Source organism: Capsicum annuum, chromosome 2 (assembly GCF_002878395.1).
Source record: "Capsicum annuum cultivar UCD-10X-F1 chromosome 2, UCD10Xv1.1, whole genome shotgun sequence".
NCBI lineage: Eukaryota > Viridiplantae > Streptophyta > Magnoliopsida > Solanales > Solanaceae > Capsicum > Capsicum annuum.
The window spans coordinates 149,843,962-149,867,220 of NC_061112.1; the positions used below are offsets into that span (position 1 = coordinate 149,843,962).

Here is a 23,259-nt window from a genome sequence, read left to right on the forward strand (position 1 = left end):
AAAAAAGCAGACAATGGCATGACTATCTGTCTTTCCGCCAAAGTCTGAACAGTTATTGAAGCACTCAAATGCTTTTCAAAATAACCCGTCTAAATACCCTACAACATGACAAAAAACCAGACAGTGACATGACTTTCTGTCTTCCCGTCAAAGTCTGAACAATAATTTGGTACTCCCTCCTGGATATCTAATTTACTAATAGGTAATTAATAATTAATATAAGTTTAATAAAATTATATTAGTTAATTTATATCCAGCAAAAACAAACATGTCAAGTAATATGAGATGGTGGGAAGGAGTACTACTATTATTAGTACTTTGCTACAATGATTACTCAATAATTTTGACCGTAGAGAAGAGTTGTTGAGCGGTTAGCTTGTTTGTTCACTCACCAGCACAGGACCCCATCCCAACTGGTTAAACCAAAAAAAAAAAAAAAAAAAAAACAACAACACAACAAAAGAACAGTTAAGAAAACGAACTCTTAACGGCTACTTTCACTCTCTCTCTCTCTGCATATAAAGAATCAAAGTTCTCGTAAAAATGGCGTATGAATAGGTCTCAACAGAACACCCTTGACAAAGTGAAAAAAACAAAAGTAAAAGATGGTGATGATGATGATGATTCTTGGACCCACAAATACAACCACACATTTGGTTTCTCTTTCTTCTTTCTCTGTTTTTCCTATGCTTTTGCACCCCTCGACTAATTCTAAAAAAAAAGAAAACGAATCCTTCTTTTCTCCTCTCCGCATATCTCGCAAAAGAAAAAAAGAAAATTCTCATTTGAGGGACAGAGTTTCCTCCTCCGCAAATCTTTGGACTCTCCGTTTTTTTCAATTTTCTGAAAAACTATCTTTTTTTTTATTGATGTAATGTAGAGAGACCCTTTATTCTCGCACCCAACATTTTTACCTCCCTTTAACCCGTTTTCGATCCGGGTTCTCTCCCAGCTGGATCGAATTCATTGATGGGTTTTGGGAGGTCATGGGTTGCGTGAGCTCCAAGCAGGCAAAGTCCCATTCCCCGGTTCACAATTCGTCGGTGACTGTCCCTGGTGTAGACAATGTTGATCCTGTATTGCATATTAAAGCAGCTGGATTTGCTCCTTTGGAGAAGATCAAAGAGGAGCCTGAGAAAGAGGGAGAGGATTCGGTACGAAGATTTTCGGGGAAATTGAGAGCTTCTAAGAAGGGAAATTCTGATAAAAAAGGTGCTACTTTTAGCATCAAATTTGGAAGGTTAACTGAAGATGAACATTTGGCTGCTGGATGGCCTGTTTGGCTGACTGCCGTTGCCGGTGAAGCCATTGATGGATGGATGCCTCTTAAATCAAACATGTTCCAGAAATTAGAAAAGGTAATCAATGTTTAGCTATAAAAGTTTATTGTTTCAAACGGAATCGCAATGTTGTGGAAGGAAAAAAATGATTCTTTTTCCTTGTGTTACCTTAATTATTCACGAATAATGGCTTTCTAAGCCTCAGAGATCACCTCAAACCGAGCTCTACAACTCCAAAAATGGTGAAATAACTTCAAATCCCGAGCAAAGACTGTTTTAGTCACGACAAGAGCAAATAGTTTCTGATAATACTATTTAGAAAGAATAGCTTTTGATAACTTTTCATTTTACAAATTTGTGTTCATGTATATATGCAGTATAAAAAGTTTTATAAATTAGGTATTACTTCAAGTCGTGGTCTCGTATTTTACTGCAATCAACCATGTAAGGAAGCTAATGAGAGAGGGATTCGGATCTGAGCCGCGATTTAGTTGATATGGTTTATGACTTTATATTGAGGAATTTAACCTCATATTTTGGCCTTGATTGCTTAGTTTAATATTTGCTTTGTCTGATAATTTTAGTTGTGTATTATCGCCCTACTAATGTAAATTATTTTTTTCTTACGAATATTCTTTCTGCTTTCAACATCTGTAGATTGGACAAGGTACATATAGCAGTGTTTACCGAGCACGTGACATTGAAAATGGTAAAATGGTCGCCCTAAAGAAGGTGCGATTTGACAATTTCCAACCAGACAGTGTCAGATTTATGGCACGAGAAATTGCAATTCTCCGCAAACTTGACCATCCAAACATCATGAAGCTGGAAGGGATAATCACTTCTCGGTTATCATGTAGCATTTACCTTGTTTTTGAGTATATGGAACATGACCTATCTGGATTATTATCATGTCCTGACATCAAATTTAGTGATTCGCAGGTTGGTGCATTTTCGACAATGTCTCACTAGCACTAAATTTTGTGTTAGATAACTGTTTGAGCGTATCTTGTCTTGCAAATAAAAAATGGTAGAAGATTCTGTTTGTTTATTGAATTTACTTTTTGCATGGAAGTAGATAAAATGCTACATGCAGCAGCTACTGAGCGGATTAGAGCACTGCCATTCACGAGGGATAATGCATCGGGATATTAAAGTCTCCAACATTTTGGTTAACAATGAAGGAATTCTGAAAATAGCAGATTTTGGTCTTGCAAATTTCCTTAGTTCAAGGCACAACCAACCACTGACCAGTCGTGTGGTTACATTATGGTATCGACCTCCTGAACTTCTATTAGGATCAACAACTTATGGGGTCACTGTGGACTTGTGGAGTGTTGGTTGCGTTTTTGCAGAACTCTTTTTCGGAAGGCCCCTCCTGAAAGGGAGGACCGAGGTCAGTAGTTTCCAAATAACTTCAACCGAAATTTATATATTTATTACACATCTCTTTGAGTATGTTGCAAAAATGGGACATAGGTGATAAATAGTGCAAAATTAAGATGACTCTGAAGCCTCCCAAAATCATTCTCCTCTAACGAATGCCTAGTAATATCACTGTTTCTTGTCAATTGTGAAAAGATTCCCATTTTGTCCCATCCTGCAGGTTGAGCAACTGCACAAAATTTTCAAACTCTGTGGTTCCCCTCCAGATGATTACTGGAAAAGGTCTAAACTTCCACTTGCAACCATGTTTAAGCCCAAGCAACCATACGACAGTACGCTTCGAGATAGATGTAAAGAATTACCTAAAAGTGCTGTAAACCTTATTGAAACACTTCTTTCAATAGATCCTCATAAACGCGGAACTGCTTCATCTGCTCTCAATTCTGAGGTAAGCTTAACAAGGACAGCAATGTAGTATATGTGTTTTTATCTCACCGGAAAATCTCCATTTTGACGGAGTTACCTCATTCTTTTTATTTTGTTTTGTGATTTGTTCTCAAGCATATAGTTATTTAACCTGGTTTTCTTTGATAACTTTCTGACTCCACTTTGTGTTGTACCTTTCTTTAGTATTTCAATACAAAGCCTTATGCTTGTGACTCGTCGAGCCTGCCTAAGTACCCACCGAACAAGGAAATTGATGCAAAGTTCAGGGAAGAAGCGCGAAGGTGAACTCCTTTATTCTTCTTCATGGAAAGGATTTTGCTGCTTGTGGTTCCATAAAATCATTGCCAATTCCATAAAATGAACCAGTAAAACAATAAAGGCCAAACAACAATATCTGCATTTGCATGCTCTAGTCAAATAAAAAAGAGTGAAATTTCACTGTCCTTCATTGCTTTGAACATTGGTTCAATGCTGCACTTCAAAGTTATCTGGTAACCTACCAAACACATCATTATTGGGCTTCAACTAAGTTAGCTCCAACGAATTAAAATATATACATCTCACACACATCAGTTTCTAATAGCTGTGCACCTTCACGACTTTGCATTTATGTTATTATCTTAAGCTTAATTTGAAGGAGGCTTGCATTTTCAGAAAGAGAAACGGTTCCACAGCGCAAGCATCGGAAGCTTCAAGAAATTCAAGAAAAGCCAGGAAAGCTCTTCAAGAACCAAGCAATTTCTGCAAAGTTGTTCCAACAGAGGTTTCTTTCTCATCTCATAGACACATACACTCAATTCATATTTCCTCTTGATGGTATGTTGAGAAGGTTGTCTTGTATTTTTGAAGGAAATTGAGGCAAATATGCATGGTTCTCATGGAAATTACGGTAGTAACCCCCAAATTTCTAAGGGAAGACGAGCTACTGTCTCACGGATAGCAATGAAACCATTGTATGACACAGTATCAGAGGCTTCTCATATGACTGATGAGTCTCAAGGGGATAGCAGCATTCTTTCGGTTCCTGTGCAAATGCCAGAATCGAGTGGTTTTGCATGGGTCAAAAAAGGAAAGCAGGATTCTGCAGCCACAAGACTACATCGACCTCCCAATTCAAGAAGTCAAAAGTCGAGTGCCTTCGATCCTTCTGGTGTATTCCATGCTGGGGATAGCTTGGACTCAAACATTGAAGACAATGATGACTTTCTAAGGAGGGCCCACACTTTTAAGCATTCTATCAATACGAAACATGTTCATCATGAACGTCCAGATTCATTTGACTTGTGTGATCAGGACCTATCAGCGGTTAGTATCCTTCCTCTAACTTAGCTGCTTCCAAATTGCTGGTGCTGACTAAAACCCTTTGTATTTGGTTCTTTAGAGCCCACAGGAGGGTTTCTCTTCTCTCCGAGTATTCTCTTCGTTTTTTCTTGAAAGGTGAGGTGGGATTATTTATTATATAGAGGGGTTGGTTTTAATTTAGGATGCAACTGAACTGCTGTCGGTTATACAACAATCTTCTTGAGGGGGACAATTGCCACCATTCCAGAGAAAGATAAACCTGACTTAGTCATGGGAAGATTTATCCTTTCCTATGCTCGGCAGAGCATATGGCGAGCCATGACTTGAGCAGATCACAAATACATTTAGCTATCAAAGTAGGACAAAATGGCAGATCTGAGAGGAGTTTGGTTTCAAGATGAGTTACATCTCATTCATTAAGGCTGATTACATTACTGTTCGGTGGGAAAAAAGGTTTTAGCAAATTTCGCGTAGGTTACAGTGAAGCCTAGTGGTCGTTGTGCTTTAAATAGACGAAATCACAAGGTGAGTGTTGTAAAAATGTGAATGTTAAGATGGATGCGCCCGAAATAATCACATCCGACAGAATGTGCAATTATAGCACACTTGGAGGATAAAATGAGAAGGTCATCCGACAGATGGTTTGGTCATGTCCTTCATGGATATCTAACTGTGTTGATCCAGAAGTGCGAACACCATGATAATTAGAAGTGTTCAAAGTAGACGAGATAAAGTCACCGGGAATGAGATCGTTTCAGAAGACTATAATCTATCGAAATTCATGTAGACTGAATTGAAAATAACACAATGGACAAAAATATCAATATATGGGATATTATCTTGTTGAGATGAAAGTGTGATGATATTTGTGTACTTAAATTTAGTTTCGTCTGTGGTAGAATTCTTTTTTTGTCTGTTTAGAGATTTGGCTGTCAGTAGAAAATATATAGAGACCATCTAGTGTTAGAGAACCCCAAAGTATGTGTAAATGAAATTTGTCAAAAATGAAGCTAAAAAAGCATGTTGAGGATTCATATAGCCACACCTAATTAGCTAGAGATTGAAGCGTAAAAATATGACTTAAGGGGGAAAACATCTGCTAGTTATTTCCATTATGGTGTTATATATGATATGTGATCTCTCTGAAATGTGACCAGGATTACAGTGGCCAACAAGGAAGGGTTGGGTTCTCGGGGCCTTTATTAAGCCAGTCCCAGACGTTTGATTCCAAGAAGGATAGTCAAACTCGAAAAGGTGGTCGTAGGTCCCGATTCTATGGAGGTGAAATAAATCTTGCCATATTTTCCTTTATTTCAACTAGACATATTTGAGTCACCTACTTTAATCAAAAACTGCTTTTTGTAAAACTTTTACCAAGTTTTTTTTTTTCTTTTGCAGATTTATAATTGGAATAGCTAAGAGGAGTACATCTTGCATCCTATGCATGCCTTAACTATTGAATTTTGAGCGTAGACTGACTTTCTAGCTCACCTCAAAGTCCATCGGAAGTCTAGGGAGCGATGCAGCTTGTTTTTCACTCGCTATTTATGGTGCAACATTCGTGAGGCTTCTTTCCCGTCTCTGCAGTTTGATCCTTGCAGTTAATGTTCTTACAGATCTCAAGGAAGCTGGTGAAGAAATCATGCACGAGAATGCAAGTTCACATCATAGGAACCAAATGGTATAAGCCAGAATATTGATGCTCAATGTGGTTTGCAAATTTCATTAAGCTCAAACCTGATTTTATAATCTCTTGTTTACTTTTTCTTTTTAATTAGTTTGAATTTTACACGTTTAGCTCATTTCTTATACAGCTTTCACATTGTTTTTGTTTATTTTGTTTGTCTTGTAGTATATATCATGGACATAGGTATGATATGCTACAGAGCTTTCTATACTATTTGTACATATGCATACTTCAAAAAAGAGATAGAATGAAAAAAATGAACAGCGCTCAATTAGAATATAAAAGTGCAATTAAATTTGTCCTGTTTACTCTTCGAGACTGAGTGAAAGAAGAGGGCTGAAATATCGTACGCCCCATAAAGGCTAAAAAGTGTATCTCCTTGCAAAGTGAAAGATGGTTAATACAATTGCAGAACTCAATACTATCTTCTCAATGATTCTTGACAATAGCATATCCTAAATGGCTATGGTCTAGGAATACATGAAAATTGCATCTCTGTTATCACAAATTAATTCATGTCTCGGTTTTAATTTTTTTTTTTTTTCCTTTAGATCAACTGACTTGTATTTTGTATTTGCAATATGTGACCTCCCTATTCAAATCAAAAGAAGTACCTCATCTCACTTATGAATAAGTTGTTGGAGCTGTGCTTCGAACTACGAGAATTTGCTTATACTTTGTCGTCATGTAGAACCGGGTTGATATGGCCAACACATTTTTTTTGAAAAATGGGGTTTTTCTTTTCTTCCTTTTTTTTTTGGTTCATCATCGTGTTAGAATGAGAAAGTTAATGACTAAGTTGATGATTCTTGATCATATTTTATGTTTTTTGGAATATTGATATTTTGAAAACGATGTAGGAAGAATTTAATCGCCGATGTTCAGTGTATGCAATCTTACCATCTTCTAATTACATGTGTATTGTCTATTGATTTTGGTTTATTCTCTTTTCTACTTTCCAATTTCGTTTATTTTTCATGTTATGAAGCTCAAAACTGCCCGTTTATGTATTACACCAAGTCTAACTTTAATAGTAGCATATTAAAGTATCAATCTTAATGATTAATAATTCATTAAAACATATTTTAGTTTAATTAATCATCTATTTTTTCATACATCTACTAGTCCCTCATCTTATTTCACTATGCTATCTTTTCTATACTCTATTTTATGACACGGTCATTTCAATTAATTTACATTTGGATTTCCAACGTTTAATTTTTTTAGTACCTATTTTTTTTTTTAATCTTTAATAACTAGTAAAAAAGCTCATGTCGTTAATGAGATTGTTTAGACCGCACGAAGTGCTGTATATTTACTAATTTTTTTTTTAAATTATATAAGCAAGAAACTCCACTATAAGATTTGGATCGACATCGCTATCATTCATAAGTGCATCACATATTGGATACAATTACTAATGAAAATACTTTATTATTTACTTGTATTCATTACTTGACCTTTTTATTAGTACAAAATTATTTAAAAATTAGATCGTTATTAAAAAGAGTAACAATTAGTTTTTGAGATCTTTATTATTTCCTGATGCTCATTATTTGACATTTTCAATTAATGAAAAAAAAATTATTGTCTTTACGTATAGTTGTGATATTAAGAATGTAATAAATATCTTTTACAAGCTTTAGATCTAAAATATTACTCAATTTTTTATATATGTGAATAAGCTTTTTGACAATAAGAGCTAAGGCAGTGTATTACAATAACTGGATAATATTTTGCTAGCTTGAAACAACACTTACCAATATAAATATTACTAACGGATATTTCTTGTGAACTTAAAATTTTTATTCAATACTATAAGCACACATGTAGTATCAATTGTCTATAATGCGTCTATTTACTAGTTATATATTGTTGGTGATGGAGGCTAAAAGCAGAATAAAAAATTACCGCTAATGTCAGTTGTACTAGTTAGTTAGAAGCAGTTGTAACTAATTCTACAAGAGTGTATAGTAGACAATAATATATGTATATATATGTGTAAGCTATAGAGGTTAGACAGTTTTTCTCATTTTTTCCACCTCACTGTTCCATTGAGCTTAATACTTTCTTCATTTAGCTACTTTCTTCCATAGGCAAGCTTTCTTATCATGGTATCAAAGCAAGGTTGGGCTCTTTTTCTACAAATTGTTGAAGCTCAAGGAAGAAGAATAACTAGCAGGCATAGTTGTAGATTAACAGAACGAAACTCCTTCTTCATTTAGCTAGTTTCTTCCATAGACAAGCTTTCTTATCATGGTATCAAAGCAAGGTTAAGCTCTTTTTCTACAAATTGTTGAAGCTCAAGGAGGAAGAATAACTAGCAGGCATAGTTGTAGATTAACAGAACGAGAAACCCTTTTAGAAAAGATCATACTTAGATCTTGGAGACTCTGTTTAAGGTGTTCGTGTCCTGCTTTGATTTTGTGTCAAAATTGTTTCAATTTTGTGGAATTGTATAGTTATTTGTTGAGGAAATCAATGGCGAGCAGTGATAATTCAGAAGGATCGAGGGGAGATCCAATATAATAATACAGTAGCACAGGAATACAAGTTACATCAAAATGACATACTCAGGGATCTGTACTCATCTCTGTTCAGTTACAAGGTTCTGAAAACTATTCACTTTGGATTAAATCTATGCGTATTATTTTGTGTAAAAATAAGCTAGGATTTGTACTTGGAACTTGTAGAAAGGAAATGTATGACTCCACTTTACATGAGCTCTGGGAAAGGTGCAATGCAATTGTTCTAGCCTGAATCATGAACACTGTGTCTAAAAAACTAATTAACAGATTCATGCATCCAGTGCTCATGAAATCTGGGAAGATTTGAGGGAGAGATTTGATAAAATTAATGCTTCTAGATCCTTTTATTTGCACAAGGAAATTGCTATGTTAACTCAAGGAGTTTCCTCGAGTATGAGTCATTAGCACCACATCCAAATTGTTCGTCCTGAGTCACAGAAGTACACAGAGCAATTCCAACAACAAAAGCTCTGATAATTTCTGATGGGACTAAATGAATCCTATGATCACACTAAGAATCAGATGTTGATGATAAGCCTCTTACCAAGTGTAAATCATGCCTATGCTATTATTTTAAATGTTGAAAGTCAGAGGTTAAACTCTTCTCTAGTCTCTTCTATTGCTACTTCTTTAAGTGAACCAACTGCCTTAATGAGTAAAGGCTATGGAGATGATTAGACCAGAGTTAGTTATAGTCATGGAAACAACAGTGGTTTATCATAATACCCACATGGTATTGATAATAGTGGAAATTCTGGTGGTCATGATGCCAATCATAACAGTGGTTCTGTGAGATTCAAAAGCAACACTGATAAGGGAAATCTGCATTGTGATTACTGTCATTTCAGAGGACATACCAGAGACAATTGTTACAAGTTCCATGGATATCCCTCTGATGTCAAGAATAGGAAGAAGAGTTTCTCAGTCAACTGTGTGAACAATGTTCCACCTCAAGGATCATCTAGTTATGTGGCATTTAGTAAGACATCTTCCAGCTCTGGTAACTCTATTGCTAGTACTTTTCATGCTCCTGTCTTTACATAGGAACAATACAATCAGATCTTGCAGATATTAAGTAGAAATGCTTCAGGATCTCAAGTTGACAGTACAACTAATGCAACAAATATGAGTACAGCGAGTACTGTATTTGCTTTTATCTCATCTAATTAAATCTAACTAGATTATAGATTTAGGAGCTACAAAACATATGGTTCATGACAAAAATCTCTTGCACACTGCTATAGCTACTAATCTAGGCCAGAACAAGGTGAATCTTCCCACTGAAGAACAAGTGTCTCCTATCTTTGGAGAAAAAAATATCCAACATGTATTTCATATTCCAAATTTCAAATACAATCTGCTCTCAGTATCCAAGATCACAAAAGAGTTGTGTTGTCTAGTGGCTTTCTATTCTGATTTTTGTCTGTTTCAGGATCTCTCATGTGGGAAGGTGATGGAGATTGGTAAAGAGGATCAATGTCTGTACATATTAAAGGCTGAAGGTTGTTGGAAGAATACAGATATCTCTCAAAATCATAAAGAAGTTGTTAAGCAGTGTATTTCTAATAATGTTGGCACTAGCTATGGTGTTATTCCTTAATCTGGTTATACTGTATCTGCTATTGATATGTCTGTTTTGTGGCATAGAAGGTTAGGTCATGCTTCTTTAAGAACCTTGAAAAGAATTGATGTACTAAACAACATGCAATACATGAACATCATTGTTCAGTTTGTCCTATTGCTAAGCAATCCAGACTATCTAACCTATTAAGCTCTTCTTCTCTACTACTGCATTTGATATTATGCATGCTGATATTTGGGGACCTTACAGGGTTCTAACTCATGATGGAAAAATGTATTTCTGACTCTAGTAGATGATTATTCCAGATATACATGGATCTTTCTGTTAACCACTAAGATTGATTCAGTGGTTGTTCTGAGAGATTTCTTTCATCTCATTAAGAATCAGTTTCAGTGTAGCATCAAGGTGCTCAGGTCAGATAATGATACTGAATTTTTCAATGAGCAAATCAATAGACTATTGAATGATTCAGGTGTTATTCATCAGAGTTCTTGTGTATATACACCCCAATAGAATGGGGTTGTAGAAAAGAGACATAGATATATACTAGATAGCCAGGGCACTAAGGTTTCAAGCATATATACCCCTCAGAGAACTCCCTCACTTAACCACTTTAGAGTATTTGGTTGTCTTTGTTATGTTACTCAAGTCAAGAAAGATGACAAGTTTGGTCCTAGAGCTGTTCCTGCAGCTCATCTAGGAATTTTTCTACTCAGATGCGACATCTCTTATATTTTTTTTCATCCAGGACATTATTTGTCAGTAGAGACACTGTGTTTAATGAGGATATTTTTCCCTTTAGGTGCTCCACAACTGATTTCTCTTCATTATTTCCTGTGTTAGATCTTGCCTCTAAAAAATATGTCACTCCTACTTCATTTTCTCCTTCAATATCTGTTCCTAGGGAAGTTCCAACTTCAGTTTCTTTACCTTCAGAGGATGTTTCTCCTCCTTCTCAGACTTCACCACTACCTGTTCCAAGGAGGTCATCTAGAATATCTAAACCTCCTATTTGGATGGATAACTACATCACTCCTCATATCAAGAAATCTAACTGCTTGTATTCTGTGGTAGATTATGTGAACTATGACTCTTTATCTCCCACTTATAGATCCTCTTTGGCTGCATATTCAGCTGTGTCTGAGCCTACTTTCTTTGCTGAGGCATGTAAGGATCCTGAGTGGATCAATGCTATGAAAGCTGAAATTTCAGCTCTTGAAGATAATAGTACCAGATCTATTGTTGATCTTCCTGCCGGTAAAATTCCCATTGGATATAAATGGGTGTATAAGGTGAAGTATACTTCCTCAGGTATTGTAGAAAGATATAAGGCAAGACTGGTTGCCAAAGGGTACATCCAAGACAAAAGTTTGTAAGCTTCATAAATCCTTATATGAGCTCAAACAGGCCCCAAGACAGTGGATTTAAAATTAACTGAAGCTTTATGCAGCCTAAGATTTGTTCAGTCACATTATAATTACTCCTTATTCACTCTCAAGGTAGCTCAAAAGCTGGTAGTTGTTCTAGTATATGTGGATGATTTACTTTTTACTGGCACTAGTCTTACTCATATACAAGGAGTAAGAAAGGATCTTCAAAAAAAATTCAAAATGAAAGACCTAGGGGAACTAAGATATTTCTTAGGCATTGAATTTTCTAGGTCCAAGGAAGGTATTGTGATGAACTAGAGGAAATATGCATTGGAACTTGTGCCTGAAATGGGATTGGCCGGAAGTAAACCAATTGCCACACCATCAGAATTTAATCAAAAGCTCACCTCATTGCAGTATGATCAGTTGGTATAGAGTGAGAAAGTTTCTACTGATACATTGCTCAAAGACAAAGGACATTATCAAAGAACTATTAGTAGACTACTATATCTAACCATGACCAGGCCAGACATTGGTTATGTGGTACAAAATCTTAGTCAACGCATGCATGCACCAAGACAATCCCACTTAGATGCAGCTGTACGAGTGGTGAAATATATCAAAGGCATTGCTGATCTTGGACTTTTTATGCCAGCAGAACTTCACAGAACCTTAATAGCATACTGTGATTCTGATTGAAGAGCGTGTATTGAGACAAGGGAGTCTATTACCGGATATATTGTGAAGTTTGGAGGTGCATTGATATCTTGGAAATCCAAGAAACAAGAAATTGTTTCCAGAAGTTCAGCTGAGTTTGAGTTCAGGAGTACGGCTGCAACTGTAGCTGAGATTACTTGGTTGATAAGTCTGTTTAAGGAGCTGGGAATTGAAGTATCTTTGCCTATTCAACTTTTCTGTGATAGCAAGGCAGCAATTCAATTGCAACTCATCCCATTTTTCATGAAAGGCCTAAACACTTTGACATTGATTGTCATTTTGTGAGAGAAAAGATTCAAGCAGGACAGATACAGACTCAACATGTTGGTACCAAAGATTTAGTAGCTGATTTACTTACTAAGAGCTTGTGTAGACCTCAACATGAGTACTTAGTAAGCAAGCTATGCATGAAAAATCTATTTTCAGCCTTTAGCTTGAGAGGGAGTGTTGGTGATGGAGGCTAAAAGCAGAATAAAGAATTACAGCTAATGCCAGTTGTACTAGTTAGTTAGAAGCAGTTGTAACTAATTCTAGAAGATGTATAGTAGAGAATAATATCTTAGTTTGGTACAGCTGTATATATACATGTGTAGGCTATAGAGGTTAGACAGTTTTTCTCATTTTTTCCATCTCATTGTTCCATTGAGCTTAACACAAGATTTCAGTTCTATTTAGCTCCTTCTTCTTCATTTAGCTAGTTTCTTCCATAGACGAGCTTTCTTATCATATATGGAGCTTTCGATTCTTGGAGCCAACCATAAACCGTTCTCTATAAATGAACACTAGGTGGATGTGACAGTTTGAAGATAGGAAAATCCTAAATCTTGAATAATTCATCAAGTCTTGAATGCACATTCAACGTGTGTATCATATCAAATTCATGCTAGATTGCGTGACTTTCAGAGGACCTGTGCAGTTACCGCAATAGCATGTGGTCTGCGTCACATAAAATATCTTGTTAAATTAATAATTTTTAGAAGAATTAAGCTAGTTTAATTAGTCTAAGATCATAGTTAAAATTATCTTTTAACTACTTTATAAATTTTTATGATGATTTTAAATTAATTAAATAGTAGTAAATTTCTTTTAACTTTGCAAAGACAAAATTTACTCTAATCTACAAGGGGTCAAGAACTGAGAAATTACGATGTTGAACGTGACTAAAGCTTCAATTTCTAAATAAGTTTAACAATGATTTTCTGATCAATTTGCCTAGGCATACTGAAAATCATAAAAAACTCTTAATGTATTTCATCAAAACATAAAATTAAAATTTAAAATTAATAGATCCGGAATATTTGTGCATCTATATATAGTAAGTGCCTTGCAATCTTATACCATCGAATTTATCTGAACCAAATAAAGTTTTGTGGAGTGTAAAATTGAGTAGACGATAAAGCCATCTCCCTTAGCTTGTCAACATCCTGCCATAAAAAATGAAAACTTGCATGTACATATATCCTCAGGCAGACCATTGCACTCCCAAAGTTTTACTACACCTTCTTTCGATAATATTTGTCCACTATTGACTTGGCATATAGATTAAGAAACATTAAATAATAAAAATAATTTTACTATATTACCCTTTGAATATAATAAATTTAATGTTTTGAAAATACAATTAAGTGATAAATAATATTTAATAGCAAAATTGAAATGGATAGAAAAAGATAAATTATCTATTATTTTTCCAACTGAATAAGTATTGTTGAACATTGAGAGAATACTTCATTCGTCTCAATTTGCACTGCATTTTTTAATTCGAGATTTAAACAAATCTTTCTTTGATCATAATTTATTTGTATGTATTTTAATTATTTTGAATTTCCATTGATTATGACTTACAACATTTTTTACTAGTTTGCACGTACTTAAGAAATCCACCTCCGAATTCATGATAAGATTTAAAACTATTTATAGGCCTTAAGATCCGCCCTGTTGACATGAGTTTTATATGCACAAGAGCAAATAGACTTGAATTTAAAAACACTCAATTGCCTTCTCAAATATAATACAATATCTTAAAAGTAAATGATAAGTGATAGTGTTTTTTTTATTACTAAATTATGTTTAAGAGGTGATCAGCTAAAAAAAAAATGCTGTACATTACCCAAAGTAACAGTATCAACATGATTATAGTATGTTTTTAATTTTATCTTTCAAATACAATACTCAATCTTTGATTATACAATGTTTTTTTTTTTCTTGTCTGGAAAGAAAGTAGAAATTGCTTGATCACCAGGGGACCATTTGAAAACTCCCCCATGCAACATGCAAATGTATTATTGATTTTATTAGAATGAACATTCATCTTCCTCAATGCTCATAAGAGTTGGAATTTGTCCATTGTCAACAAAATCAATCTTGTTCAATCTCACACAAGCAAGTACTTTCTCTGGCAGCTCCTCCGGCTTTTGTGCCTACAGGATTTAGTAAATGAGTTAGATTTTACTTTGCCAGTGTATAAAAGTTAAATCCTTAAAGAATATCTAATAAGTTCACATCATTTCTATTTCTCAAGAAGGGAAATTAAAAGTATATATAATGGCAAGAAACCTGAATTGTTAGACCAAGATCCAGTATGCCATGCTGTAAGCGATCTCTGAAAGCGTCAAGTCCCCTTCTTGCTATGTAGCTGAAGCGATGAATGTCAAGATCAATCTCAAAGTAATTTGCGCCCTGCAATTAACAGAGAACAGGTAAGTAGAATTGTTTTGATGTTCAAGAACAGGCAAGACATTGCTAGACTGACTATTAACCAATGCAATAGAGCAGTAATAAGTAATTAAAAGATCATAACAGAATGCTTATCCACCTCATAAAAACTGTGCTGAGGGCGGGAAAGCACAGGTTTCTCGTTGTAACTATTCAAAAGCTTCCTTTCAGTTGAAGTGGAAACAAGATCGTCTGGATTAACCGCCCCGACCATTATTTTCAACCTCTCTCTGAAAGGAACTAATGAATCTTTTGCAAATCCTTTAACCTTCTCCATATCATCATCAATCAATTTCTGTCGCACAAGCCAATAGAGAAAATCAAATTGGGAAACAAGTTCTAGGGAAAAAGTTTGACATAAGTAATAAGGAGACATGGACGTGAAGTAAAAGATGTTCCCAACGTAAGTGTTGTCATCTCGATCAAGCAAGACTTGGATTTCCAGCCATGTCAAGAAAGGGGTAAACACAAGAGAAGGCGTTTATCCTCTCAACGCCAGACTAGATGGAAAATCTTGCATTGTGAGAAGACATTTAGCCTTCATGTGTGACCAACCAAATGCTACATGGAGGAGCTTAAACAGAAAAAGGAAACCCCAAATAGAAAAACTTAGTTGACTTTTCAGGGATGAGGAGAATTAGAAAATATGTATAAGTTGTTAGAATTTAATTTGAATGAAATAAGTTATAAATGAGAACATTTTAAGGATGTAACATATAGTATTATGTTTTAATGACTTTTAAATCCCTCAAGAAATTCACATACACATAAAGAAAAAAGGTGGAGCTTTTGCTTGAAAAAATTAAGACATAACCTACCTTGATGCTGTCCTGGAATTGAGGCGAGATATCTTTCTCTAGAGTTTCAGAAAGTTTAAAATATAATACAAGGCTCAAGTTTTCCCCGTCAGCATCACCAATAAACATTTGAGCAGGATAAGTAGGTAACTGTACAGAAGAGCAACTTTATTTCATTAGTATAGAAAACTAAAAGATGTTCTATTTCTTTTGTGCGAGAGGAGAAGGGGGTCAGTCGTGCCTGAATGTTGACAATTAGTAGAGAAGGTAACTTTCCATCTCCTTTTACAGAAGGAAGTTCAACATGTTGAGCAATGTGATTGATCTTTCTTGGGCACAAAAATAAATCGACTCCAATAGGAGTATAAGGAGACACATTTGGAGCAGGTGATTTTTTCTTATCTCTGCAATGCAAAGAAACAAATGGATAAAATAAATAATGAAAGAATCACAGAACTGATTAATTGACAAGAAAGGGCAAGTTAAAGAGCATACGTGAAAAAACTACTGCTACGTAGGTTAAAGGTCGAGGGCTCAATCTCAGACCAACTTCCTACAGTTGGTTTTTCTTCTGTACAACGGGGAATAATGAGCCCAGCCCTGGGACGCAATAGATACTTTCTTGGTGCGCCTACAAGAATACCATTATGGTTAATGTATTGTAATGCTACCTTTGCATTAGTTTTTCCAAATTTCTCCAGAAGAAGGAAATTAAACAGGACAGTGTCACGTCATGATTCAGTAAGACAATATGGTTCTTAGATTACAAAACAACCAGGAGGTTATGAAATGAATTCCTCTCAAATGGGACTCAATTTACTCAGACAATTAATGACAAAATGGAAAGTCACAAGGTACTTACAAAATCCACTTTTTTCTTCTTCAACAGATGTTCTCACAGAGAGCCTTATAATTGTTGATTTCCTTACTTGAGAAACTGGACCTGAATTTGATGCATTAATGATCTTGTCACTGAAACTCATGGAAGTAACTAGCTGTGGTAGATCAGACTATGATATGTAACAGAGAGAGTGAACGCATGTACATAACCACATAAGGTTGTGAAGGGTATAGAACAGATTAAATACGTCGATCTGTAGGTCTAAAAAAACCTAGGAGAGCTTAGGTTCACAAAGCAAAAAGTATGCCAAGAATATTAATCATTCAGAAATTTCCACATACGATAAGATGAAAAACACCATCCCATAAATAACAAAAGCTAAATTAAAGGGACAAAAGCTAGCTAATATCTTATCTATTCTTAATCAGGCACTGGGTAAATAATAAGACATGTTCTTAGTCCAAACACTGAACAAGTCGTTGTCTACAAGTACAAAATCAAAGATACTAAGTAGTTACCTCCATGAACACTACTGAATTCATCATCTGAGTCAGACTCCAAAATGCTGACTGTGTCAAACCATGCATCCTCCTGGCAAAGAACTGCAAAACAGGTAAACCGCTCATTATTGCAAGTCGTAGTCACATGAATCTGATTTATCAGTCGCTCAAACCAACTAAACTCCTTTTGAAATGAACAATCACATGATCCTTCTTATCAACAGAAAATCACCACAATATACTTAAGGCAAGGTATACTCTTCAGACACTACAGCCATCGATCATGAACTATATTTAAGGCCATCAACAAAATAAGAACTCTCAGTTAATATGAATTAATCTGATAGATTTCTCATCAATAAATAACTATATGCAATGGATAAGGCCCGAACTATTGAACAGAAAGATTACTTACCATTGGCATCTATTTGACTATGGTGCCACTGCATCTGAGTAACATGAACTTTAGAATTGGAGCACTCAGATCTTCTGCAGGTTGTGGTTTTGTGAACAAACTCACTAACAGCAATATCTGTTACCCGTGCTCCTGAATCACCGTTTAATTTCGTAACAGATTTGGAATGTTTTCCATGGTACTTTCTAGGACGACCAGGAAATTTCTTCCTCATTTTGATAGGTATTGCTGGAGTTGATACACAAGCACCCATTCCTCTGACTCAGCTGATAAATTTCTCTGCCAATAGATACTATCCCATAAGCGACGGACGCCACTTCCAGGTGGAACACAAGAAATAAAGATTACCTGGAACATGCATGAGAGGAAATTTGAAATGAGTGGCTAGAATACTAGTACACCAACAACTATGACAACAACTACAACCTCAAACTCACACAACATATCGCAGTTATATGAATCCTCAATGATCATCGCTTATATATAGTACACGTACCCAAAGCATGAAACTTTGCTAAATGAAAATAATTATCCACATATATATGTATATATATGCATGACATCCACATAATTGTTATCTAAGCATATTATTTTGCTCTACTGGACTGTAAGAAGGTTAAAGAGCATTAGCATGTTGAATAATAGCAAGGTATGTATGACTAGTTTCAGAAGTGTCATTCTTACGCTCAGACCTCAATAAAAGTTCCAAAAATAAGCATCACCTATCTGTACTTCAATTGTTTCATGTGATTTGCAGATGAAAAAGAAGGGAGAGAAAGGAGACATAATTGAAAAGGTAAGGACACAGAAGCAAGATAATTAAATAAGTGACAAGCAAAGCTGTTTTCTTTATTTACATTTATATAAGTTGGGTTGCCTTTTTTCAAAACGATATGGGAGAAAAAGATGGAATGAACATTATGATGAGTTTGTGTTCACTTTCCGAGACTGAATCAAATTTAAAATATGTCAGATCAGCTATTATTGAAAGCAGCAATTGGGTCACATCATAATTAGCACCGGACAAAATCCATAAAGGTGATGGATATAACGCACCCAAACAGACAAATAAATAAAAACAATATTCTTATTGTAAAATAAAAAAGATCTGTAGAGATCAATCATCAATGTGAGATGAAAGTGATAGCAGAAAACGTCCGATTAATAACTAGAAGTAACAAAAAATCAAATAAATGAAAATTAGAGAACGAATAACCACAATGGCAAAACTATGAATCGGCAGACATCAAAACGTTAACAAAACAATATATCCAGTATAATTTCATCGAGCGAAATCTGTAAAGAATACTGTAAAGAATAAAATATACGCAGCTCTAACAAAAATATATAAGTTGTTTTCTATAACACTCGGCGGATAAAAAAGCATATAATAACGAAACCGCAGATAAATTCAAAAGAATTATATTATGAAACATAGAAATTCAATAAAGCATTAAAAAAGAAAATTCTTTTTCTGTTTGAGAAAAAGAAAATGTACCTGGTGAGTGGTGAAGGAAGAACAAAGAGGTCTATATGTGAAGAAGAAAAAAAAAACAAAAATGGAGGAAGCCAGAGAAGAGAGATAGGTGGAAGGAAGTGTGAGTCCCGACGATAGGATCCAAGCACACTTCCAAACCTTCTCTGTTTACAGCCTGATCTTCTTATTTATCTCTCTATATATACAAAACTTCTTTTTTTTTTTTTGATTTTTTGTTTCTGGATAAATATAGATAAATATATATAAAGGTTGGTGTTGGAATAATATAGATAGAGAGACTTCCACAGAAGAATGAGAAAAAACAGGAGGAAGACAAGGGAGACGAAGTGGACGAGGGACATAAATGTCATTTCACATTTCTGTCTGTTTATTTAGTTATTACTTGCTCCACTCCGATCTATTTACCGATTAATTCATTTACACTCTTATTATTTTCATCGTATATTATGTAAAAACTATACTCCATATTGAAGGATGTATTAAATTATAGTATACAAATTCCAAAATTAGCTAGGCGTGATTCAGGATAAAATTTAGACACTGAATAAAATAATTTAAATTTTATACTATGATTATTTTATCTAATACATCAAATACAAAATAGGCTCTTAAAATAAGTTGAAACTTGAAATGTGACATTTTATTCATAAGGTATTGTAGAAATTTGTGTGAGTTCAAAGTTTGTGTACTTTTATAGAATTGTGTACTATTAGTAAATTAAATTGACTGCTATATGTAACGTTTTATGTCACGTGTAATGTTGTAATGTGTATTTTCTTTTAATACTTGTTGTGATATTAGTAATATTTTGAACTGAGAACTAATCATTAACAATTTCTTTAGTTCCACATATCATAGGCAAATCTCACTTGTAAAATTTTACTGAATATCTTATTTTTATTGTTATCGTTATTGTCATAAAGTGGTAATCTAAAATACTGAATAATAGACTTTTATAATAATTTAAACTATATTTATAGCGAAGAAAATCTTTATACTGCCTTAATACACTCGATAGCTTAAAAATTCCTTTTTTAAAATTAAAAAATATTGAAAATTTTAAAATATACTGAGAGAATCAGTTGCTTTCATTCATTGTATTGTCCGTCCACTTTATTAAATTTCATAGTAATTAGTTGATAATCTTTAGTTTACTTAATAAAGTTTCTACCAAATCAGTTTGGTATTTGGTAATTACAACTGAATTAATTTCGTCATGTTACTAATACTCACCAAAGATGAGGAAAATCAAAACTTTGCATGTGCTTCAAATCATGCATGTTACAGGTTTTACCTTGTTTGGAAATAATTAACAAAATTAATTCAAACAGGCTAAACCTTGCATTTGACCAGTGTTTCCTCTCGTTTATAAGTATTTAGGAGTCCAAGTCCAACAATTAAGTAGATCTGGCAGCCTAATCTTAGGCACAAAGTTTTTCAACTATATATATTTATGATTTTTAAAAATAAAGAATTTATGACAAGAATAAAGATATTTTAAAAAGTTTTTGGCTTTTTATTCAAAGACAGGGTTAGAAATTAGAATCTGTAAAAAGTGAGAAACACTTACTATAAGAGAAAAAAATGTTCAAATTAGCCTTTGCATGTCATTCTGATTGAGCAAATTTGTCCTCTAAAAATAAATCGTTATTTAATATTAGTTTTGCAATTAGGAAAAAGTCCTATTTTTCCTTTGACCCTGCAAGCTCTAATTTGTGGGCAATATTAAATCAAAGCTAAAAGTTAAGAAGTAAATTTTGATTTTTTATCTCAAAAGATGCGTACAGATAGAATTCATTCATTTCACGTTGAAGCTCTGTTAACGACAGAGATAAATACGTAATCAATTTGCTCTAGGCCATGGTGATGGTATGCATGTACCAAAAGCTTAATGGATCGATGGCAAAATTGGGCCCTTTTGAAAGTACAACAACGAATTAATTTGGACCTTCTATATATTATTGTGTGTGTATATATACATATATATGATTTGATCTCAAGGTAATTATATTGATGCAATTGTAAATTTGAAATATCCGCCTTTCTTTTAGCAGACAAGATGTGTCTTGATCAGCTGCAGATGCAAAAGATTAGAGAAAAGTACAGTTTACTTCATTGTGTCACCTCATAAAAAAGGCTTAACAGCTAACATATACAAACATAATTTAAAAACAAAGATATTTATAACTTACGTACTTTCAAAGTTGAAGCTGTCGTGGAAGATCTGCAAGCTAGTCATTTAGAAACAAATCGTAATTATTTTGCACTTACTCTCTTTAATTTGTAATATCGAGGTGAATCAAAATTTGAAATTTTATGAGTTTGATTTCAAGTTTTCTTGTGTAAAATTTGTTATGAGTTCATACATAATAATTCTTAAATTTTTTTATTTTTTTTTAGATTTTCACTTATTAATCACTTTCCACGTTAGAAATATATACTAAATTTAGATGAATCCGTAACTATTCCCACTAGGTACCATATAGACACATATATTTTACCTTTTTAATTGATGAAGTGATCGAAGAGGTCTAAAGAGACAATTATTAAAGGTTATGGTGGACTGATAAGTATTTCATCATCTTTATGTGTTTGAGTCTAGAGTATGAACATTAAAATGAGATTTTTTTATGTAAATTTAAATTAGTCGATCCTAAAAACGAATGTCAAACATTAATGTTGAAATACTTTTAAAATATATACATACAAAGGGAAGGGAATATTTGGGAATTATCGAAGGGAAACAGATGCATGTGATGGATAAATAACGCAATGTTCTCAAGGCTCACAATTATATCATCACTGGATAATAAAGCTGTATTTTTAATACGATTGCTTGTCATGTGGAATTGCCTGTGCACTTTGGTTTCCCTTACTACTAAAAATCATTCGTATTTTTGGATTCTCCTTTCAACAATTAATTAATTAAATACATTTGTTGATGGCCCTTATGTCTAGCTAATTTCATACATAACGCCGCATCTAGTTATATCCCTTCAATTTTTTAAAGTTATCATCAATATATACTTCGACTAAAAAAGCAACTTTATATATACTAATTCAAAACTCTATAATCAACACCAACAACTTACACAATATAATCCCACAAAATGAGACATATACTAATTAAAAACTCTATAATCAACAACAATAAATTATGGCGAATAGTTTTCTTTTCTCTTGCGACCTTCCACACCAAGGAGGGTTGAAGGGATCGACCCCAATAAGTTTTCACAAGGTGCATAGCATTTGTCTTTGTAGCCGTTACAAAGGCTTCCGAAGAGACAAAAGTCTTTGTTGCTTGATTGCGAGAACTAGGTCCAGATCTTGCTTTTGACATTTGTTAAAGTTGAGGATTTATGAAGACAATAAACTGAAATCTACCATTGTTGTGCAGTTAACCTTGAGCTTTGATTGAGAGAGAGAGAACTGAGAGAAGATCACAAGAAGATATTCTGTGAAATGGTAACTAACTGTATTCCGTGAATGCAAAATCAACATATATACAAGTGTGTGTAGGTGACAACTGTCAACAACTATCTAACTAACTAAGTCTAGTCAGCTAACTAACTACCACTAACAGCATAATTAAATATTCTAATCTACCAGCTAATCAAACTTTACATGATTCTTCAATAATCTCAACATCCCCCCTCAAGTTGGAGGTGTTGAAAGTACAACCAACTTGCCTAACACAGTATGATGCTTAACTCCAGTAAGAGACTTTGTCAAAATGTCTGCAAGTTGAGCATTTGTAGTAACATGTTGCAAAGTAATGAGGCCTTCATGTAGCTTGTCCCGGACAAAATGACAGTTTACTTCTATATGTTTAGTTCTCTCATGAAAAACAGAATTCCTTGCAATGTGTATGGTTGCTTGACTACCGCAAAGTACTGAAATAGGCTTGGTGGAGACAATAGTTAACTCAGTCAGCAGTCTATCCACCCATACCAGTTCACCAACAACCTTTCTAAGTGACCTATACTCTGCCTCAGTTGATGATAGAGAAATGGTAATTTGTTTCTTGGATTTCCAACTAACTGGACTATTGCCAAGAAACACAATATATCCACTGACAGACATTCTTGAATCTGGACATGAAGCCCAATCAGAGTCGCAACAAGCCGACAGAGTGTAGTTGGGATCATTTGACAAGAAAAGACCTAAGGTTGGATCTGATTTTAAGTATCTCAG

General features: G+C 34.3%; 2 protein-coding genes across 5 annotated transcripts; one reads left to right on the forward strand and one right to left on the reverse strand.

The window, feature by feature from the left end:
* The first annotated feature begins 234 nt into the window (after window positions 1-234).
* Window positions 235-10,365, forward strand: LOC107860502 (protein IMPAIRED IN BABA-INDUCED STERILITY 1). 2 transcript variants are annotated; one of them, XR_007052587.1, is made up of 10 exons: window positions 444-1,358; window positions 1,938-2,222; window positions 2,359-2,676; window positions 2,887-3,114; window positions 3,297-3,394; window positions 3,768-3,876; window positions 3,963-4,418; window positions 5,573-5,696; window positions 5,814-6,096; window positions 10,063-10,365. XR_007052587.1 is itself a non-coding variant. In XM_016705879.2 (9 exons), the coding sequence occupies exons 1-9, from the start codon at window positions 987-989 to the stop codon at window positions 5,819-5,821; spliced, it is 1,998 nt and encodes a 665-aa protein (XP_016561365.1). In that variant the 5' UTR covers window positions 235-986; the 3' UTR covers window positions 5,822-6,312. The 2 variants fall into 2 exon arrangements, 1 of the variants encoding a protein (XP_016561365.1); XM_016705879.2 differs by lacking the exon at window positions 10,063-10,365 and having other exon boundaries at window positions 235-1,358; window positions 5,814-6,312.
* Window positions 10,366-14,320: 3,955 nt separating this feature from the next.
* LOC107860503 lies at window positions 14,321-19,402 on the reverse strand. Of its 3 annotated transcripts, none has more exons than XM_016705880.2 (10): window positions 19,066-19,402; window positions 17,568-17,915; window positions 17,171-17,254; window positions 16,674-16,754; window positions 16,307-16,442; window positions 16,053-16,215; window positions 15,833-15,961; window positions 15,115-15,309; window positions 14,856-14,978; window positions 14,321-14,719 (listed from the first exon to the last, which is right to left on the reverse strand). In XM_016705880.2, the coding sequence occupies exons 2-10, from the start codon at window positions 17,818-17,820 to the stop codon at window positions 14,594-14,596; spliced, it is 1,290 nt and encodes a 429-aa protein (XP_016561366.1). In that variant the 5' UTR covers window positions 17,821-17,915; window positions 19,066-19,402; the 3' UTR covers window positions 14,321-14,593. The 3 variants fall into 3 exon arrangements, with proteins under 3 accessions (XP_016561366.1, XP_016561367.1, XP_047263481.1); XM_016705881.2 differs by lacking the exon at window positions 19,066-19,402 and adding an exon at window positions 18,260-18,517; XM_047407525.1 differs by lacking the exon at window positions 19,066-19,402 and adding an exon at window positions 18,425-18,444.
* Window positions 19,403-23,259: the final 3,857 nt, after the last annotated feature.

Coding starts and splice junctions, on each gene's coding strand:
- LOC107860502 (XM_016705879.2), top strand. CDS start 987: ATGGGTTGCGTGAGCTCCAAGCAGGCAAAGTCCCATTCCCCGGTTCAC. Junction 1,359..1,937: donor TGTTCCAGAAATTAGAAAAG/GTAATCAATGTT, acceptor CAACATCTGTAG/ATTGGACAAGGTACATATAG. Junction 4,419..5,572: donor GTGATCAGGACCTATCAGCG/GTTAGTATCCTT, acceptor AAATGTGACCAG/GATTACAGTGGCCAACAAGG.
- LOC107860503 (XM_016705880.2), bottom strand. CDS start 17,820: ATGGGTGCTTGTGTATCAACTCCAGCAATACCTATCAAAATGAGGAAG. Junction 17,255..17,567: donor TAGTCAAATAGATGCCAATG/GTAAGTAATCTT, acceptor CCTGTTTTGCAG/TTCTTTGCCAGGAGGATGCA. Junction 16,755..17,170: donor ATTCAGTAGTGTTCATGGAG/GTAACTACTTAG, acceptor CATCAAATTCAG/GTCCAGTTTCTCAAGTAAGG.